The 22,029-nt window shown below is 38.7% G+C and overlaps 1 protein-coding gene across 1 annotated transcript in view; it reads right to left on the bottom strand.

The window, feature by feature from the left end:
• Positions 1–6,949: 6,949 nt before the first annotated feature.
• LOC137004726 (immunoglobulin superfamily member 1-like) overlaps positions 6,950–22,029 on the bottom strand; it is a 60,784-nt gene continuing 45,704 nt past the window's right edge. Inside the window, exons 7-14 of the mRNA XM_067365319.1 lie at positions 10,349–10,621; positions 9,222–9,482; positions 8,731–9,003; positions 8,524–8,658; positions 8,091–8,261; positions 7,709–7,990; positions 7,189–7,437; positions 6,950–7,101 (exon numbers count right to left, since the gene is read on the bottom strand). Coding sequence (XP_067221420.1) covers positions 6,950–7,101; positions 7,189–7,437; positions 7,709–7,990; positions 8,091–8,261; positions 8,524–8,658; positions 8,731–9,003; positions 9,222–9,482; positions 10,349–10,621 — 1,796 coding nt within the window. The remainder of the gene's footprint in view (positions 7,102–7,188; positions 7,438–7,708; positions 7,991–8,090; positions 8,262–8,523; positions 8,659–8,730; positions 9,004–9,221; positions 9,483–10,348; positions 10,622–22,029) is intronic.

The following is a 22,029-nucleotide window of genomic DNA, read 5'->3' as shown; positions in this document are numbered from 1 at the left end:
TCACAGCCTGCCTTCATGATAACATGATGTAATAATGACAATAATCAGGTTTAAATAAATGATACGATTGCAGAATAGAATATTATCATTTATTTCAGTATTTATTGTGAAGTTTTTAAGACAAAATAATGTACTTTAAGACAAAATAAAAACTTTGTTACGTTAATACTCTCTGAGAAAATAAACAACATGTAGGTGAATATGTTTGTTAACAGTTGCAAGTGCAAGTTACAACCGAGCAATTTATTAATGAATAGGAATATTTAAGTAAAATTGGGGTCTGTAGATTTTTTTTAACGTTTTTCTCACGAAGGCTCCATTTATTTGATCAAAATAAATTAATAGCTGTAATTTGAAATATTATAACTGTTTAAAATAACCGCTTCCTATTTTAATATTTTAAAATAATGTATTCCTGTGATGGCAAAACTGATTTTTCAGCATATTACAATGATTTCTGAAGGATCATGTGACACTACTTTTAATATAGGCTACTATTTTAATATTATATTTTTATCGAAACCACCATCAAGTTTTGGTATATCTTCAGTGTCACATGATCCTTCAGAAAACCTTTTTTTTATTATTATTATCAATGTTTTGCTGCTTAAAATTTTGTGTGGAAACCCTGATACATTTTTTTCACGATTTTTTGAGAAATAGAAATAGAAGTACACTTAATCTTTTGTAACACAAATGTCCCATTTGATGTGTCCTTGCCTAGTAAAAAGTATTAATTTCTTTTAAAAAAATTAAAAAAAAAAATCTTACTGACCTAAAACTATTGAACGCAATGTATATGAAACTGAGAGCAAATTTATAATACACTCAAGAACAAAAAACAAACAAACAAGCAAGCTGAAATATTTTGAGCATAGCTAGAAAAAATATATAGTTTCACTACACACATTTACATTTAAAGACAACTTTTCCAGCATCACAATTTTAACATTCTGTGATATTTCCATGTCCATGGGAACCTATACAAATACATTTCAAATCAAGACCACAGAGAGAAAAAAAAAAAAAAAAGGAAACTTGGTCATTTACTCAACAGTCAGAAAAGAAATATCCTTTCACTGAATATTCTGTTCGCTCAGTTGTCAAATGATCAGCTGCTATTAACCAACATAAATACACACTGTGCAGAACTAAACAATAATGGCTTTTTTTCTAATGAATAATAAAAGCTGATAATTTTTTAATAAAAGCTCATTGCTTTTCAAACATTAACAAGCATTGTCTCTGAAGCACATTTAGGATTGCTAATATTACATTAAGCTCTGGTAAATCTATTGCCTTGATGATCCTGATCATTCACTTCTCAACCTGCTGTAAACTCATCAGTATCCTGGGATTGAAGTTTCTACTTAGGGCATCTTTTTTTTTTAACCTGAGCATACGTCACATCACTAGATCCAGCACCTGAAAATATATGAATGAATTCCAAATGCACATTTATAATTCTTATATGCAGCATTTCATTTCATTCTTAGATTCTCAATAATGCATGTAGATGAAGTTTTCAGTGGTTTGTTGTGAACTGTGATTGATGTTTTTAGTTTGACGCTCACCTTGACCTGTTTCCAGCTTCAGATCAGAGTACAGGATGTCACAACTCTCAGTGTTTTTGACTAGAAGATGAAAACAGTTCATATCTCTAGTGCTTACTGTACGTCCAACAGTGATATGATATGAAATATAACATTATAACATGCTAAAAGAGAGCAGATGTTTTTGTGTCGACTTACCTTTTCTTTCTTTCTTTTTCTTCTGTTTGTTTGTAGATTTGAGTTCAATCTCAGCATATGTGATCTCAGTCGGTCCACTTTCACTGTCTACAATGAACGACAGAAAGAAATTTTTCCTTTGCAAAAATCACAGTGATACAAAAAACGATGGATTTGATTTCCAGTTTCTTTAGAGAAGAACTACTGAACTCATTATAATGACATAAAATACTTTAAATGACATCATTAGTTACCCGTGCTTCTGTCTTTATTAATAGTTGTGTCAACTGAGTCATAAACATGTGCAGTTCCTGTAATAAATAAATACATGAATTAATTTCCAATAATATATACATTTTTCAAAGATTTTTGTCATGCATCTTATTAATTCAATTCCACAGAAAAAATATTGACGTCATGTTGACATAAACTTATAAAAATAAAGCACCAGACATAATATATTTTGCTATGCAGTTTTTGATAAAACCAAATGACATCAAGTTGAAATATACAGGTGCATCTCAATAAATTAGAATATCATGAAAATGTTTTTTTTTTCTCTGTAATTTAATTAAAAAAAGTAAAACTTAAATATATTCTAAATTTATTACCATTCTCAGGGAATAAATACTGGGTTTAGGTCAGTAATCCCAACAGCAGTCATGGGGAAGCCTGCTGAACTGACAGTTGTCCAGAAGATGATCATCAAATGAGGCTAAGCCACAGAGGGTCATTGCTGAAAGAGCTGTTCGCAGAGTGCTGTGCCAAAACATATTCATGGAAAGTTGACTGGAAGGAAAAAGTGTGGCAGGAAGAGGTGTACAAGTGAAAGGAATGACCGCAGGCTTGAGAAGATTGTCAGGCGAAGCTGATTTAAGAACTTAGGAGAGCTTCAAAAGGAGTGGACTGAAGCTGCAGTCAGTGCATCAAGAGCCACCACAGACAGACGTCTTCAGGAAATGGACTACAACTGTCACATTCCACGTACCAAGACACTTCTGAACCAAAGACAACGTCAGAAGCGTCTTACCTGGGCTAAGGAGAAAAAGAACTGGACTGTTGCTCAGTGGTCCAAAGTCCTCTTTTCAGATTAAAGTAAATTTTGCATTTCATTTAGAAATCAGGGTCCCAGAGTCTGGAGGAAGAGTGGAGAGGCACAGAAACCATGTTGCTTGAAGTTCAGTGTGAAGTTTCCACAGTCCGTGATGATTTGGGCTGCCATGTCATCTGCTGGTGTTGGTCGACTGTGTTTTCTGAGGTCCACAGTCAACGCAGCCATCTACCAGGACATTTTAGAGCATGCTCTGCTGAAAAGCTTTATGGAGATGCTGATTTCATTTTCCAGCAGGATTTGGCACCTGCACACAGTGCCAAAGGTACCAAAAGCTGGTTCAATGACCATGGTGTTACTGTGCTTGATTGGCCAGCAAACTCGCCTGACCTTAACCCCATAGAGAATCTATGGGGTATTGTCAAGAGGAAGATGAGAGACACCAGACCAACAATGCAGATGACCTGAAGGCTGCTATCAAAGCAACCTGGGCTTCCATTACATCTGAGCAGTGCCACAGGCTGATTGCCTCCATAGCCACGCTGCATTGATGCAGTAATTCAGGCAAAAGGAGCCCCAACCAAGTATTGAGTGCATAGAAATGAACATACTTTTCTGAAGCCTGACATTTCTGTTTAAACTATACTTCATTCTTATGAAGTATTCTAATTTGTTGAGATAGTGAATTGGTGATGGTGTCCCATCATCACAATTAAAAGAACCAAAGACTTAAAGTACTTCAGTCTGTGTGCATTACATTTATTTAATACACAAGTTACACAATATGAGTTGAATTACTGAAATAAATGAACTTTTCCACGACATTCTAATTTATTGAGATGCACCTGTATGTATATGTCAATGACACAAATATCATGTTAAACTTTAGAGGAGTGAAACATTATTTATTTGAGAGATCTGTCCTGTCACTTAAAAGTTATTACTAAGTGTCTTTTATCTCAGCTTGTTAAGATTTATGGGTCTTTATTAATGAGTAAAGAATAAATACTGACCAGACATCAGTGTGTTGTCTTGACTCTGGTTCTGCTCTGATGTCTGACTGATGTTCTGCTGTTGACCGACAACAGAGGGAGACTCAGATCTTCCACCTAGTCAAACACAAAATGTTTATGTACAATGTAAATGTTTTGAGGAACATCTCTGTCATGTATACATGTTTGAGAATGACAAAGTGTTTAGTGACATGTTTTTCATTTATTTATTCATTATGGTTCTGTTCCAGAACTTTAATCTACCTCACTGTCTGCTGTCTTCATAGGCAGAAGAATGTAGCGTCTGGACCAATCAGCCACACAATTATTCATTGTATTTAATGAATTACCCATAAACTCACTCTCACTATCAAAGTTCTCTGAACCCATCCCCCTAAAACTGCAACCAGCATCCCAAATGTAGCTAGCACACAGGCCAACCTAGGTGTCCTGTTACAGATATATGGTACTTTTATGATCCGGAAGAATGCTGTAGAGACTAGTGACTCATTCTTCCTGAAAAGGACAAATAAACTCTCTTAATCCTATGTATTCTCTATATAACCACTTGGGAAATGTATAAACACTAGGGGTGTAACGATACGCTCAGGTCACGATACGATACATATCTCGATACGGAGTTCACGATACGATACGTATCACGATATTTTGAACAAAATGAAACTGAAATTCAAACAAGATTTATTAAAAAAACATTAACAAATTTCAATAATTTTCCTTGTTGTACATACAAGATCACATTTCAATAAAATAAATAAATATAAAATTTTAATAAAAACCTTCTGTATTCAAATTAACAGTTGAATAGGGCTGTCTGTCACTGAAAAAAAAAGTTAAATTTAACATGAACTTAGAATTATGAATAGGGGCCGTTCACATATCGCGTCTAAAAACGCGTGGAAGGCGCGGCCGCACCGCTTCTCCTTCTTTCCAAAGCGCTTGCGCTCCCGTGGCGTCGGTCGTTGCTATGCAACCATGAACTGAGCTCTCCAAGAGGATCAGGATGTTTCTGCAAAGGATAAATGATTTCTAGCCCTTGCATTAGTTTTACTACGAGATATATTGATGGAGATGAGATATAAAAACCACCATGTACAGCTATGATCAGCTGTTCGGCTGAGCTTTTGATGTTTTGTTACGGAAAGGCCATAGCTGATCGGTTGATTCTTGTCACACGACCTGCGGTGCGCTTGCGGCATTCTGAGAAGTTGAGAATTGCATGCGCGTCGATCCCATTATGAGCGCGCCTGCCGCGCGGCTACATTTGAAAATAATAACTGACTTGCACGCGGAAAAGACGCAATATGTGAACGGCCCCACAGAACTTCTTAAAGCAAAGCATTGCAGGCGTCTTTTGCTTTTCTGTGAGCACAGCTGTTGCTGTGCACTGCGGTGAAAGAAAGCCACGACTTTTCTCACGCGACCATGCAAGAGACTGACATGAGAAACGTTTAAACCTGCTTGCAAGATTCAATGTGTGCCCGAAACACTTACTGAACTAGAGAGCTGATTGAGACACACCATCTACGATAAATCGTTACACCCCTAATAGGCTACTTATAGTAATTTACAGGAAGGATAACTCTGGGAGTTGGAAGGGGTGTGTCGCGATTCTGCCTTCTCACATCGTGATACAGGTTCGTGGACCTGCGTATCGCGATTTCGGTTTCATATCGCATATCGTTACAGCCCTAATAAACACGTATCCAATTTTCCCATCTCATGACTTTCCTTTTATAGGCTTTATTCTATGTATTAATTCTCTCTTTTGAACTATTTTGGTATTAATGTTCCATAGTTGCAAATGTATAGTTAACTGAGATCACATTGGCAGCATGTTTGGTATCTACGGACTCCAACTTTCATTTCCTATTTGGTAATTTATGTTACATGTTACTAACTCTGTGACATGTTAGTATTATAAGAATCTAGAAGGTTATTCTCTCATTCATCCAATCCAGTGTCTTATGCTAATATCTTGCTACAGAACAAAGACTCGTAAAACTTCCCTCTGAAAGGGAAACTCCTTATTGGCTCAGACACCTCAAGAGGGTGTGACATCTTCACCCCTTATATTCACTGATCACAAGATCAAACCCCCTTCTCTTCCTGCTCTTCCTCCTCTTCTTCTCTTTTACTGACAAATGCTGACGTCAAGATGACGCTTTAAGAAGCTAGAAGCTTCTAAGGAACCTCAAGCTTGTGTCAGGCCTCGGCCTAGACCTTCCATTCACCAAAGATCCTCTGAATCCAACTGGTTCTCTTTCATCAAGACCATATCAGCCTCCACAAATTGCATCAGGACAGTTTTAATTCAACTTGGAGAGACATGCAAGTATCAAACTTAGTCTCATTAACGGATACATTGAGTATCCTTACCCCTTTTAAAGAAGGGCCTGTTAAAACTAAACTGATGGTTTGCTCAAGGCTGTTGATCTGCTGAATGTCCAACAATGCTGTAACTTCCTGCTTTACTGTACTCTGCTTTAGCTCTCTCTCTCTTGGTAAACTGTATGCATGTATGTGTGTGAATGTTAGAGTAGTTTAAGTGTTTAGTCTAGTTAATAAAGTCTTGTTCATATCACACGTAAAGTTGTCTGTGCTTTGCGCTCATATACTGGAGTCCCTATTCATGTCGATCCTGACTACAGGCTTTTAGTAGAATAAGATTGTTATTTCCCATAACCTGGAAATGAACATTTCTTAGAATTAATAAACAATTAACACTGTGTGTTCACTGGACAAAAGGTTAATTGATTGTAATATTAATTTTATTACATTAAGCTAATTTTATTAACTGATTCAAATATTAATAATTAATTATAACTAGTTATGATTAATTGTTCATATTTATTTTGAGCTAATTTGCTACAAGAAGAACCTGATAAATGAATAATTGCGAGCGCTTTACATGCAGTAACTTTGTATATCAAACAACTATTAGACAAGATGGAGGACTCTATGATTTCAATATAGATGACATAAGTACTTTTCAGAGTTGAAATAAGAAGCCTAATTTAAGATCATCTCCCAGCTTGAGAAGCTGAAAACTGACCAAAAAACACACCAGCTTTACCAGGTTGGGAGACCAGCTAAGACCAGAAAACCAGCTTAGACTGATGTAAGATTGAAGCTCACAAGGTTTAGAAACAGAGCTAGTGTCTGAATTTTAATATTGCAGATGATGAACCTTTGTTGTTTCTGTAGCGCCACAGCAGGACCAAGAAGACAATGATCAAAAATACAACAGTCAGTCCTGCAGTCACTCCAATTATCACAGCTTGTTTGAGACCATCAGATCTTGAGGCTGGGATACAGAGATACATGTATTTTTACATTTAGATTAGTGCTGTAAATTGTACAGGAACATTTCAATAGTGTTTATAGTTCTTACTCTCACGTCTGACTGAGATCCAGCTCTTGGGCGACTCTCCTCTCTCTGGGTGTTTGCAGTAGTAGAAACCCTCATGTGACTTTGAGACAGTAGAGATGATCATCTCTGTAGTTTGATTCTGGATGAGTGATCCATCTTTATAGAAATCAGCTCTGAGGATTGATGGGCTTGTATATGGATATAAACAGCGTAGAGTCAGATTATCTCCTTCATTCACAGGATGAACAGGACTTTCCAGAATCACACCAGCTACAGAAACACAGGAAACATGCAATATGAACAAAACGGTAACATAATAAAAACAAGACAAAATAAAAATAGATGATATATCTATTGATATGATATATTTTCCACTGCCCACTGGTTTCTGAGTGTTTTAGTGTGTTGCTATGATGGTCTGGCTGTTTTTTTACTGGTCAAAGTCACGACTGTATCTAATGCTTCCTGCTCTTGTTAACTTTCTTCATGCATTGATTGTAAACTGTCAGTGAAATGAACAAACACAGAAACACAGACTCACAGTGTACAGTGATATTAACAGGATGAGATTTCTCTCCAGATTCAGACTGACACCAGTACACTCCAGTGTCTGATGGGATGGTGGATCTGATTGTACATGTAGATCCTGTTTGTGATCCAAACGCTGATGATGAACAATCTTCCAGCCCCCGACTGTCTGTGTATCTTCTGACTGTCCATCCATCAGAGATACTCTGGTCCTCACAGCTCAGAGAGAGAGAGACAGATGTGAAGTGTTGAGATCTGCTGGGACTGATGATCAGAGACACTGGAGGAGAAACACCTGACAACACAATTACAGCAGTCATTTAGTAATGTTTGAGAACATATTTAATTTCCTTTATTAAAGACAAACCCATCGTTTAAGTTCTGCATGAACTCACCAGTGACCCACAGTAGTTGTGTGTTGCTGTATGGTGTTTTATAGGCTGTTTTTTCTCTCTCTGCTCTGCACACATAAACTCTTGTGTGGTTTAGAGCAGCAGAACTGACAGTGTATTTTCCTCCAGATCCTCTACTGCTGTCTGAGAGCAGCTCATATTGATCACTGACGTCTGTAAAATAAGAGAATGTGAAGTTAACACTTTAAAGAATATTGGATCTGGCCCTTATAAATTACATTTGTATCAAAACTTGAACCTGAATAAACTCTGTTACATTGGTGTAACTCAATATGTTTAGGTGGTTTTAATCAGGGTTTGATCAATGGCTCTTATGTTGTTACAGAGGAGTGACTGTAATGGAGGATTGGGTATTAAATTATATATTTCACTTCAATAAAAGCAGTTAATTCAGATGAAGCACATTATAACTGACCTGATGAGACTTTAGTTTGAGTGAACCAGCTGAATGTCCAGCCTGTAGAGGAGCCGTTAACCTCACAGATCAGAGTCACTGGATCTCCTTCAGTCAACCACTTCTGAGGAGAAACACTTAAAACTGCTCTGGGATCTGAAATTGAGAAATCACTCATTAATAACATGATAAACTTGTGTGTGTTTATGAAGAGATGATCAAACTCACCTGATACTGTCAGTGTAACTTCATCACTGCGGTGTGACCAGCGTGATCCTCCTCTCTCTGATCCATCACAGGAGTATTTACCAGCGTCAGACTCAGAAACAGACCTGAATGTGTGTTCCTGTAGGTCACTGAAAACTCTGAATGAACCTCCTTTATACCAGTTGTACCTCCAGCTAGTGACTCCTTCAGCATCAATGTCACATCTGAGAGTGACTGAGTCTCCAGTGAATACATGATGATCAGGTTTAATGGACACTTTGGGTTTTGGTCTTTCTGTATGACGACAACAATAAACAATGAAAATAATGTGATAAATAATATAATGAACACAAATAATAACATGTGCTGTTTTTTATTGAATGAACAGTTACTTATAAAACACTAAATCAAGTTAAACTGAGGTGTTGTTCTCTATAGCTGTTCATTCAGTGTCTAATGAATCATTTTCACTAAGTTCTCAGAGCAGATCATTAAATGAGAGAAACACTTGCCATGTATTGTCACTGTTACTGGTTCACTGTAATGTGTGTAATATCCTCGTCTTCGTGCTCTGCACCTGTACTCTCCTCCATCAGAGACTTTTACAGGTTTGATTGTTTTAGTTTCAGCTCCAGTAGATTCAGAGTTTGAGTTTTTACTCCAGAGAAACTCCCATCCATCCCGTGACGGATCCACCTTACATCTGAGAGTAACTGAGTCTCCAGTGAACACTGAACTCTGTGGCTCAACAGTCAGAGTTGTTTTGGGAAAATCTGTCAATATGAAATTATTGGGAATTTGGGAGCATGAGTTGTGAAATGTTTTCAACAGATGATCTCATTCTCTCACTGGTAAATTATTAATGTTTTTTGATTTAATAGACAATGTAATAAACATTACAGGGTCAAAAAGGCCAACATAATGGACAATACAAAAACATAAAAGACAATACAGGTTCAAACCCACAATCTTTGTGTTAATGATCTAGAGCTCGACCCACAGTGTCACAGCACCAACATCTACACCAGCAGTCACAGAGACACACCATTCAACAAAGTGTTGTGCAGCTGCAGCAGTTTACATGAACATTTAAAATGATCTGCAGTAGATGATAGTGTTGGATAAACTGCGGTTGTTTCTGACCAGTAGGTGGTGCTGTCACCAAACCTGTCATCTGCTCACATAAATGGACAGACAAATCTATATTCAATAAGAATTCAAAGAAAATCTTTGTTTTGAGGATTGGTGGCAAAGAGGTATTTGTACTCACTGCTGTGTGTGTGTGTGTGTGTGTACTTTGATGGGTGATCTAAGGGAGACTGCGCTTTTGCTGTCACTGGTCCAAGACTGTGGAATAAGCTTAGATAAGCTAAGCTTCGAGGTTAGATCGTCCTCTACACTAGGTATCTTCAAGAGCCGATTTATTGTATTTTAATTATTGATTTTGCTTACAATGTACAGCACTTTGGAGCTACAGAGTAACCTGGAAAAATCCAAAAATCCAGTCAACTTTGAGACTCACATTGAAAATCATGTGAGACAATTTTGGTTTAAAAAAGTCTCTTAATGTGAAGAAGCAAATCACTCATTAATAACATGATAAACTTGTGTGTGTTTATGAAGAGATGATCAAACTCACCTGATACTGTCAGTGTAACTTCATCACTGCGGTGTGATCTGCGTGATCCTCCTCTCTCTGTCCCATCACAGGAGTATTTACCAGCGTCAGACTCAGAAACAGACCTGAATGTGAGTTCCTGTAGTTCACTGAAAACTCTGGTTGAACCTCCTTTATACCAGTTGTACCTCCAGCTAGTGACTCCTTCAGCATCAATGTCACATCTGAGAGTGACTGTCTCTACTCTGAATACATGATGATCAGGTTTAATGGACACTTTGGCTTTTGGTCTTTCTGTATGACAACAAACAATGAAAATAATGTGATAAATAACATAATAAACACAAATAATAAAATGTGCTGTTTTTTATTGTATGAACAGTTACTTGATAATAAACCACTAAATCAAATTAAACTGAAGTGTTGTTCTCTATAGCTGTTTATTCAGTGTCTAAGTTCTCAGAGCTGATCATTAAATGAGAGAAACACTTGCCATTCAACAAAGTGTTGTGCAGCTGCAGCAGTTTACATGAACATTTAAAATGATCTACAGTAGATGATAGTGTTGGATAAACTGGTATTGTTTCTGACCAGTAGGTGGTGCTGTCACCAAACCTGGCATCTGCTCAGATAAATGGACAGACAAATCTATATTCAATAAGAATTCAAAGAAAATCTTTGTTCTTGAGGATTGGTGGCAAAGAGGTGTTTGTTGCACATGATGGATAAGAATGGATGTTTTTGGAGTTATAGTGATTTATTTACCAAATTCAATTATAACTTTGAGAAAAAAAGATTATATTAAAGTTATTAGAAGTGTTCCTTTACCAATGATTGGTATGTTAAAATGTAAAAACAAAACAAAACAAAACAAAATTGACATTTTTTGGACTGAGGTATTTAACTGGATAATATAAAACAAAAAAATATTTATTTTCCATCCATTACGTTGGATATGTAACAAAAATGTGGACTTTGTTATAAATTGTTTACTTTTTGTTAAAATATTTTATTCAGAAAAGCAAAGTTTTGAAAACAGCATCCTGAATGTCTTTAAAAGAGCGAACGCTAAATATACTGAGGCCTTACAAATGATGAGAAGTTATAAAGCCAGGAAATCATGTGATTTGTTTAAGCATGGTGGGCAGTTGTGGCCTGATGGTTAGAGAGTCTGACTTGTAACCAGAAGTTTGTGGGTTTGAGTCTCAGTACCACAGGTAATGAAGGTATGAGGATGAACAGTGCTCTCTTCCACTCTCATTCATAAAAATTCACTCTCATTACTCCCTTGAGCAAAACACCAAACCCCCAATCACTCCCCGGGTACCACAGCAAAAAACGGCTGCTCTGGGTGTGTGTGTGTGTGTGTGTGTGTGTGTGTGTGTGTGTGTGTGTGTGTGTGTGTGTAGGGTTGCCACCTTCAATACAGAAAAATAAGGGACGCCAGCCGCAGCGGGGGCCACACCCCTCAGGGCCACGATGACCACAGTCCCGATGGCGTGCCAGTGGTGGTATATCATAACTTAAAACATATTTTCATAAAAATATTAAGATTGATACCAATGGACATTATAATAAGATATCTGCTACTGAAATCAGTGTGAACAGATGCAGTCAGTCTCTCACTATCACAACTTAAGTGGTCATATTGAATACACAGCTATGACAATAATAAACATAGGCCAACAAAGTGTGACTGAGACCACAAAAAATAAGCTTTTGGAGGAACTTGTGAGATGTGAACCAAATTTTATTAACTTAAATTTAAATTAACAGATCCATAACTTAGTAATTATAAATTAAACAAATTGTAAATTGTCAATTGTTGTGAACGAAGATTTTGGCTAAAATATTTGTCATTGTTTGCAGTAACACCATCCAAACAGTGAAACCACACCTAAATAACTGTAAATGACATAATATCTACAAACATTTCTTATTTAAGTAAAACACTTAACAACATTTTTATTATTGGTAAGTAAATATATTTATGTATTTATTTATTCCATTTTTATATTGTATATTGTTAATTCTATAGTATTGAATGATGCAATTATTTAAATTGGTTAAGCATAACAAATAGTTGTTTATTTTATTCACATAGGTACTATATTTTGATTAAATATGTATTAAATATATATCTCTTATCTCTTATTAAAGTAATGCTTATGTGTCTGACTGTACAACTTAACCTTAATAAACAAATCCTACCATAACATGATTAATGTACATTATTAACCCTTTCAAGCGTGAGTTTAAAATATTCTAACTGTCCCCCCAGAGTGAGTTTTTTTAAAGGTGATAAAGAGGATCTTTTCGTCGACTGAGAAACCAAAGACTGTTACTGAGTTTTTGAAATGAGCGCATGTGTAAGAACAACCCCCCTCCTTTTGTGGGAACGCCTCCCAAAATGCGTGCACAAGTATTCACCTTATTTTCCGCGACAACAAGGGTGGCGCCATTACGTTCGTTTTGTCATCTTACTTACGGTTGAGGGACCTAAGCTAGTAGTCGCTAGCAGTAATCCTATAGCTGTAACGGTAGATGAGTATTATATGCTCAGTTAGTGGCTGTCATAACAATTAGATTAAGAAGAGAGAACAGTTGAAACGGCATCAACGATGTTACGAATACAATGTGAAGCGGTCCGAGTGTTGTAGTGCACTTTACAATTTACACCCACCGGACGAGGAGCACCTGAGGCAATGGCTGAAGGCGCTAAACTTGAAGTGACCACCCAAGCGCCCTTATGTGTGTTCGTACCATTTCATGGACGGGAGGCCGACTGACAAACACCCTTTCCCCGAGAAATGGCTCGGCAACGATGTTCTGGTAAATAAGTCACGGCGGATGCTGAACAGCCCATAGGAAATAAAAATCAAAAGTGAGATCTCTTTAACATCTCAAATGTTTCTCCTAGATATAAATGAGGTTACTTCAACATCAAATGGAGACTTTTGCTTGAGTCTCCTGATTCTCACACTTGTCTCCTGAGACAAAAAGACTAACAATCTCACAAAGGTCTCCACTAAAGTTTCATAAGAGATCTCATCATCTTCATATACTGTGCTCAGATCTATCTCATTTCTTAGAGACATTTCTACTCTCACATTTGTCTCCTCTAAAGTTTCATAAGAGATCTCATCATCTTCATATACTGTGCTCAGATCTATCTCATTTCTTAGAGACATTTCTACTCTCACATTTGTCTCCTCTAAAGTTTCATAAGAGATCTCATCATCTTCACATACTGTGCTCAGACTTTTCTCCTTAGATAGAGACTTTGGTGGTCTCACATTTGTCTCCTCTAAAGATTCAGAAGAGATCTCAACAGCATCACACACTGTGCTCATATTTTTCTGCTTGGCTATAAAGACCTTGAATCACTCATATTTGTCTCCTCTAAAGTTTAAAAGAGATCTCAGTAACATCACACACTATGCTCAGATTTTTATCCTTACCTAGAGATTTTGGATCACTTATATTTTTCTTTTCTTAAGATTCAGAAGAGATCTCAACAACATCACATATGGTGCTCATATTTTTCTCCTTACATAGAGACTATGGATCATTCATATTTGTCTCCTGTAAAATTTAGAAGAGATCTCAACAACATCACACATTGTACTCAGACTTTTCTCCTCAGCTAGAGACTCAGGATCACTCACACTTGTCTTTTCTAAAGTTTCAAAAGAGATCTCAATAACATCATACACTGTGCTCAGACTTTTCTCCTTAGCTAAAGACTTTGGTGTTCTCACATTTGTCCCCTTTAAATTTTAAAAGTGATCTCAACAACTTTGCAATGTGTATACCAAGTTAAATGTCTCAATGTGAACTCAAACAATTCTATCATATACTATGTATTAATAATCAAATTAGTCAAGGATTGGGTCATAAGCCATTTAATGTGCCTTTCAGCAAAGAAAGTGCATGAATACCTAACCGGTAGTAATTTTCCTGATAACAGCATCTGGTACATTACTATTTTAAGAAAGTACTACTTTCTTATTATATCTACAATTAAGAGTAATGTTAACCTAATTTCTGCATAATTTCAATCTTAATATAGGCTTAAAAGCTGAAATTATGGACTTTTTTTATTTTATTGTTGCACAATTTGTAAAGTTGTTGAGATCTCATCTAAACTTTAAGAGAAGACACATGTGAGAGCTCCCGAGTCTCTAGCTGAGGAGAAAAGTCTGAGCGTAGTGTGTGATGTTACTGAGATCTCTTTAAGAGGAGACAAATGTGAGAGCTCCTGAGTCTCTAGCTGAGGAGAAAAGTCTGAGCGTAGTGTGTGATGTTACTGAGATCTCTTTAAGAGGAGACAAATGTGAGAGCTCCTGAGTCTCTAGCTGAGGAGAAAAGTCTGAGCGTAGTGTGTGATGTTACTGAGATCTCTTTAAGAGGAGACACATGTGAGAGCTCCTGAGCCAAATGTGAGGAGACAAATGTGAGAGCTCCTGAGTCTCTAGCTGAGGAGAAAAGTCTGAGCGTAGTGTGTGATGTTACTGAGATCTCTTTAAGAGGAGACACATGTGAGAGCTCCTGAGCCAAATGTGAGGAGACAAATGTGAGAGCTCCTGAGTCTCTAGCTGAGGAGAAAAGTCTGAGGACAGTGTGTGATGTTGCTGAGATCTCTTTAAGAGGAGACAAATGTGAGAGCTCCTGAGTCTCTAGCTGAGGAGAAAAGTCTGAGCGTAGTGTGTGATGTTACTGAGATCTCTTTAAGAGGAGACACATGTGAGAGCTCCTGAGCCAAATGTGAGGAGACAAATGTGAGAGCTCCTGAGTCTCTAGCTGAGGAGAAAAGTCTGAGCGTAGTGTGTGATGTTACTGAGATCTCTTTAAGAGGAGACAAATGTGAGAGCTCCTGAGTCTCTAGCTGAGGAGAAAAGTCTGAGCGTAGTGTGTGATGTTACTGAGATCTCTTTAAGAGGAGACAAATGTGAGAGCTCCTGAGTCTCTAGCTGAGGAGAAAAGTCTGAGCGTAGTGTGTGATGTTACTGAGATCTCTTTAAGAGGAGACACATGTGAGAGCTCCTGAGCCAAATGTGAGGAGACAAATGTGAGAGCTCCTGAGTCTCTAGCTGAGGAGAAAAGTCTGAGCGTAGTGTGTGATGTTACTGAGATCTCTTTAAGAGGAGACAAATGTGAGAGCTCCTGAGTCTCTAGCTGAGGAGAAAAGTCTGAGCGTAGTGTGTGATGTTACTGAGATCTCTTTAAGAGGAGACACATGTGAGAGCTCCTGAGCCAAATGTGAGGAGACAAATGTGAGAGCTCCTGAGTCTCTAGCTGAGGAGAAAAGTCTGAGCGTAGTGTGTGATGTTACTGAGATCTCTTTAAGAGGAGACAAATGTGAGAGCTCCTGAGCCAAATGTGAGGAGACAAATGTGAGAGCTCCTGAGTCTCTAGCTGAGGAGAAAAGTCTGAGCGTAGTGTGTGATGTTACTGAGATCTCTTTAAGAGGAGACAAATGTGAGAGCTCCTGAGCCAAATGTGAGGAGACAAATGTGAGAGCTCCTGAGTCTCTAGCTGAGGAGAAAAGTCTGAGCGTAGTGTGTGATGTTACTGAGATCTCTTTAAGAGGAGACAAATGTGAGAGCTCCTGAGCCAAATGTGAGGAGACAAATGTGAGAGCTCCTGAGTCTCTAGCTGAGGAGAAAAGTCTGAGCGTAGTGTGTGATGTTACTGAGATCTCTTTAAGAGGAGACAAATGTGAGAGCTCCTGAGCCAAATGTGAGGAGACAAATGTGAGAGCTCCTGAGTCTCTAGCTGAGGAGAAAAGTCTGAGCACAGTGTGTGATGTTACTGAGATCTCTTTAAGAGGAGACACATGTGAGAGCTCCTGAGCCAAATGTGAGGAGACAAATGTGAGAGCTCCTGAGTCTCTAGCTGAGGAGAAAAGTCTGAGGACAGTGTGTGATGTTGCTGAGATCTCTTTAAGAGGAGACAAATGTGAGAGCTCCTGAGTCTCTAGCTGAGGAGAAAAGTCTGAGCGTAGTGTGTGATGTTACTGAGATCTCTTTAAGAGGAGACAAATGTGAGAGCTCCTGAGTCTCTAGCTGAGGAGAAAAGTCTGAGCGTAGTGTGTGATGTTACTGAGATCTCTTTAAGAGGAGACACATGTGAGAGCTCCTGAGTCTCTAGCTGAGGAGAAAAGTCTGAGCACAGTGTGTGATGTTACTGAGATCTCTTTAAGAGGAGACAAATGTGAGAGCTCCTGAGTCTCTAGCTGAGGAGAAAAGTCTGAGCGTAGTGTGTGATGTTACTGAGATCTCTTTAAGAGGAGACAAATGTGAGAGCTCCTGAGTCTCTAGCTGAGGAGAAAAGTCTGAGCGTAGTGTGTGATGTTACTGAGATCTCTTTAAGAGGAGACACATGTGAGAGCTCCTGAGTCTCTAGCTGAGGAGAAAAGTCTGAGCACAGTGTGTGATGTTACTGAGATCTCTTTAAGAGGAGACAAATGTGAGAGCTCCTGAGTCTCTAGCTGAGGAGAAAAGTCTGAGCGTAGTGTGTGATGTTACTGAGATCTCTTTAAGAGGAGACAAATGTGAGAGCTCCTGAGTCTCTAGCTGAGGAGAAAAGTCTGAGTGTAGTGTGTGATGTTACTGAGATCTCTTCTAAAACTTTAAGAGGAGACAAATGTGAGAGCTCCTGAGCCAAATGTGAGGAGACAAATGTGAGAGCTCCTGAGTCTCTAGCTGAGGAGAAAAGTCTGAGCGTAGTGTGTGATGTTACTGAGATCTCTTTAAGAGGAGACAAATGTGAGAGCTCCTGAGTCTCTAGCTGAGGAGAAAAGTCTGAGCGTAGTGTGTGATGTTACTGAGATCTCTTTAAGAGGAGACAAATGTGAGAGCTCCTGAGTCTCTAGCTGAGGAGAAAAGTCTGAGCGTAGTGTGTGATGTTACTGAGATCTCTTTAAGAGGAGACACATGTGAGAGCTCCTGAGTCTCTAGCTGAGGAGAAAAGTCTGAGCACAGTGTGTGATGTTACTGAGATCTCTTTAAGAGGAGACAAATGTGAGAGCTCCTGAGTCTCTAGCTGAGGAGAAAAGTCTGAGCGTAGTGTGTGATGTTACTGAGATCTCTTTAAGAGGAGACAAATGTGAGAGCTCCTGAGTCTCTAGCTGAGGAGAAAAGTCTGAGCGTAGTGTGTGATGTTACTGAGATCTCTTTAAGAGGAGACACATGTGAGAGCTCCTGAGTCTCTAGCTGAGGAGAAAAGTCTGAGCACAGTGTGTGATGTTACTGAGATCTCTTTAAGAGGAGACAAATGTGAGAGCTCCTGAGTCTCTAGCTGAGGAGAAAAGTCTGAGCGTAGTGTGTGATGTTACTGAGATCTCTTTAAGAGGAGACAAATGTGAGAGCTCCTGAGTCTCTAGCTGAGGAGAAAAGTCTGAGCGTAGTGTGTGATGTTACTGAGATCTCTTTAAGAGAAGACAAATGTGAGAGCTCCTGAGTCTCTAGCTGAGGAGAAAAGTCTGAGCGTAGTGTGTGATGTTACTGAGATCTCTTCTAAAACTTTAAGAGGAGACAAATGTGAGAGCTCCTGAGTCTCTAGCTGAGGAGAAAAGTCTGAGCACAGTGTGTGATGTTACTGAGATCTCTTCTAAAACTTTAAGAGGAGACAAATGTGAGAGCTCCTGAGCCAAATGTGAGGAGACAAATGTGAGAGCTCCTGAGTCTCTAGCTGAGGAGAAAAGTCTGAGCGTAGTGTGTGATGTTACTGAGATCTCTTTAAGAGGAGACAAATGTGAGAGCTCCTGAGTCTCTAGCTGAGGAGAAAAGTCTGAGCACAGTGTGTGATGTTACTGAGATCTCTTTAAGAGAAGACAAATGTGAGAGCTCCTGAGTCTCTAGCTGAGGAGAAAAGTCTGAGCGTAGTGTGTGATGTTACTGAGATCTCTTTAAGAGGAGACAAATGTGAGAGCTCCTGAGTCTCTAGCTGAGGAGAAAAGTCTGAGCGTAGTGTGTGATGTTACTGAGATCTCTTTAAGAGGAGACAAATGTGAGAGCTCCTGAGTCTCTAGCTGAGGAAAAAAGTCTGAGCACAGTGTGTGATGTTACTGAGATCTCTTTAAGAGGAGACACATGTGAGAGCTCCTGAGCCAAATGTGAGGAGCCAAATGTGAGAGCTCCTGAGTCTCTAGCTGAGGAGAAAAGTCTGAGCGTAGTGTGTGATGTTACTGAGATCTCTTTAAGAGGAGACACATGTGAGAGCTCCTGAGTCTCTAGCTGAGGAGAAAAGTCTGAGTGTAGTGTGTGATGTTACTGAGATCTCTTCTAAAACTTTAAGAGGAGCCAAATGTGAGAGCTCCTGAGCCAAATGTGAGGAGCCAAATGTGAGAGCTCCTGAGCCAAATGTGAGGAGCCAAATGTGAGAGCTCCTGAGTCTCTAGCTGAGGAGAAAAGTCTGAGCGTAGTGTGTGATGTTACTGAGATCTCTTTAAGAGGAGACACATGTGAGAGCTCCTGAGTCTCTAGCTGAGGAGAAAAGTCTGAGCGTAGTGTGTGATGTTACTGAGATCTCTTCTAAAACTTTAAGAGGAGACAAATGTGAGAGCTCCTGAGCCAAATGTGAGGAGACAAATGTGAGAGCTCCTGAGTCTCTAGCTGAGGAGAAAAGTCTGAGCGTAGTGTGTGATGTTACTGAGATCTCTTTAAGAGAAGACAAATGTGAGAGCTCCTGAGTCTCTAGCTGAGGAGAAAAGTCTGAGGACAGTGTGTGATGTTGCTGAGATCTCTTTAAGAGGAGACAAATGTGAGAGCTCCTGAGTCTCTAGCTGAGGAGAAAAGTCTGAGCGTAGTGTGTGATGTTACTGAGATCTCTTTAAGAGGAGACAAATGTGAGAGCTCCTGAGTCTCTAGCTGAGGAGAAAAGTCTGAGTGTAGTGTGTGATGTTACTGAGATCTCTTCTAAAACTTTAAGAGGAGACAAATGTGAGAGCTCCTGAGCCAAATGTGAGGAGACAAATGTGAGAGCTCCTGAGTCTCTAGCTGAGGAGAAAAGTCTGAGCGTAGTGTGTGATGTTACTGAGATCTCTTTAAGAGAAGACAAATGTGAGAGCTCCTGAGTCTCTAGCTGAGGAGAAAAGTCTGAGGACAGTGTGTGATGTTGCTGAGATCTCTTTAAGAGGAGACAAATGTGAGAGCTCCTGAGTCTCTAGCTGAGGAGAAAAGTCTGAGCGTAGTGTGTGATGTTACTGAGATCTCTTTAAGAGGAGACAAATGTGAGAGCTCCTGAGTCTCTAGCTGAGGAGAAAAGTCTGAGCGTAGTGTGTGATGTTACTGAGATCTCTTTAAGAGGAGACAAATGTGAGAGCTCCTGAGTCTCTAGCTGAGGAGAAAAGTCTGAGCGTAGTGTGTGATGTTACTGAGATCTCTTTAAGAGGAGACAAATGTGAGAGCTCCTGAGTCTCTAGCTGAGGAGAAAAGTCTGAGCGTAGTGTGTGATGTTGCTGAGATCTCTTTTCACATTTGGCTCAGGAGCTCTCACATTTGTCTCCTCTTAAAGTTTTAGGAGACAAATGTGAGAGCTCCTGAGTCTCTAGCTGAGGAGAAAAGTCTGAGCGTAGTGTGTGATGTTACTGAGATCTCTTTAAGAGGAGACAAATGTGAGAGCTCCTGAGTCTCTAGCTGAGGAGAAAAGTCTGAGCGTAGTGTGTGATGTTACTGAGATCTCTTTAAGAGGAGACAAATGTGAGAGCTCCTGAGTCTCTAGCTGAGGAGAAAAGTCTGAGCGTAGTGTGTGATGTTACTGAGATCTCTTTAAGAGAAGACAAATGTGAGAGCTCCTGAGTCTCTAGCTGAGGAGAAAAGTCTGAGCGTAGTGTGTGATGTTACTGAGATCTCTTTAAGAGGAGACAAATGTGAGAGCTCCTGAGTCTCTAGCTGAGGAGAAAAGTCTGAGCGTAGTGTGTGATGTTACTGAGATCTCTTTAAGAGGAGACAAATGTGAGAGCTCCTGAGTCTCTAGCTGAGGAGAAAAGTCTGAGCGTAGTGTGTGATGTTACTGAGATCTCTTTAAGAGGAGACAAATGTGAGAGCTCCTGAGTCTCTAGCTGAGGAGAAAAGTCTGAGCGTAGTGTGTGATGTTACTGAGATCTCTTTAAGAGAAGACAAATGTGAGAGCTCCTGAGTCTCTAGCTGAGGAGAAAAGTCTGAGCGTAGTGTGTGATGTTACTGAGATCTCTTTAAGAGGAGACAAATGTGAGAGCTCCTGAGTCTCTAGCTGAGGAGAAAAGTCTGAGCATAGTGTGTGATGTTACTGAGATCTCTTCTAAAACTTAAAAAAAGAAGGCCATTGTGAGAGTGTAGAGATTTTGTCTCAGGAGACAAGTGTGAGAAGCAGGAGACTAAAGCAAAAGTCTCCATTTGATATTAATTTAACCTCATTTATGTCTAGCAGAAACATTTGAGATGTTAAACGTTTTTTCTCCCCTTTGGGTAGCTTCTATCTCATTCCATTTCAATCAAGCACAATACACGCATTCTCATATTTGAAGTTTAGTTTTGTTGCACAATTACTTAACAGAGGAAAACATGACCAATATTTTCATGCATGCAAAATGGGTTGTACAAGGCAAACTTTACAATGTTAAATGAAGAAATGAGGAACTGGTTCATTATTAAATTTGTTTAAAAAGAAAGTATCTATCTTAGCCTAAACATCTCACACTTGTCTAATCCCTTGTTTGGAATATGCACTGCATATACAATGCTGGGTATTGAAGATAAATTTAAATGAGTATCCCTTTATATTCATATTATGCAAGGTATAATGCTATTTAAATAATAGTTTCAGTATTTACAATATTAGTAAAAATTTAAAATTTAACATGTTTCTCCTAAAATAAAATTGAAGACATCTGGGGCTGGTTGCAAAAACTTCTTAGAATAGTCTTAAAAAATTTGTCATTTAATTTAAAAAAAAAAAACTTCAAGCCTGGTAATAACATTTAAAATAAGTTGCATAAAAAGGTATATCTGTTTAATTTGAATCAGGAAATTAAGACTGACTGCCCTTTGGTTAACTGCTACTTAGTCAAACTAGTTCCTAAGTTAAAATGCAACTATGCTAAGATAATGCAGCTGGCACCAAAAGACAAAGCTGATACCTAAATGAGACATGTAACAGAATAATCAGCTCTTAGTGTCCCAAACTTAGAGAAAGCTCTGTCAGAGCCATAGCCTTGTGGACAGCACATCAGCATTGAGACACAGAAGCTCCTCAGACAGCACGAGTTCGAATCCCAGCTAAAGGTACTTTCCATCTCCTGTTCCCTTCTCACCTCTCCCATCCTACTGTCCTGTCCATTAAAGGTAAAAAAAAACAATGTCACCAAAAAAAACAAAACAAAAAAAAAAACCTTCTGAACATTTTTACAATAAAGAGATTTCTTATTTCTCATTTTCTCTCAGAACTTTCTCATGTCTCAGTTGTGTCTACTTTTATTTCTCTTAAGGCATTTTAGGAGAAACATCTGAGACAGTGTTGATACTACAATGAGAGATATTTGAGAATCACAACTAAGTCTCATGAGCTTAAAAAGAGCAACCTCTGAGCAATAAAATAATGGAGTCTTGAAAGAGACTACAGAAAGACAATAATGAGATGTTCTATTTTGTTCCACCAAAATCTCAGTTTTAACTCATTTTCTCTCAGATATTTCTCATGTCTCATTTGTGTCTATTCTT

This window comes from Chanodichthys erythropterus, chromosome 3 (genome assembly GCF_024489055.1).
Source record: "Chanodichthys erythropterus isolate Z2021 chromosome 3, ASM2448905v1, whole genome shotgun sequence".
NCBI lineage: Eukaryota > Metazoa > Chordata > Actinopteri > Cypriniformes > Xenocyprididae > Chanodichthys > Chanodichthys erythropterus.
This window is presented reverse-complemented; position numbering and strand designations above follow the sequence as displayed.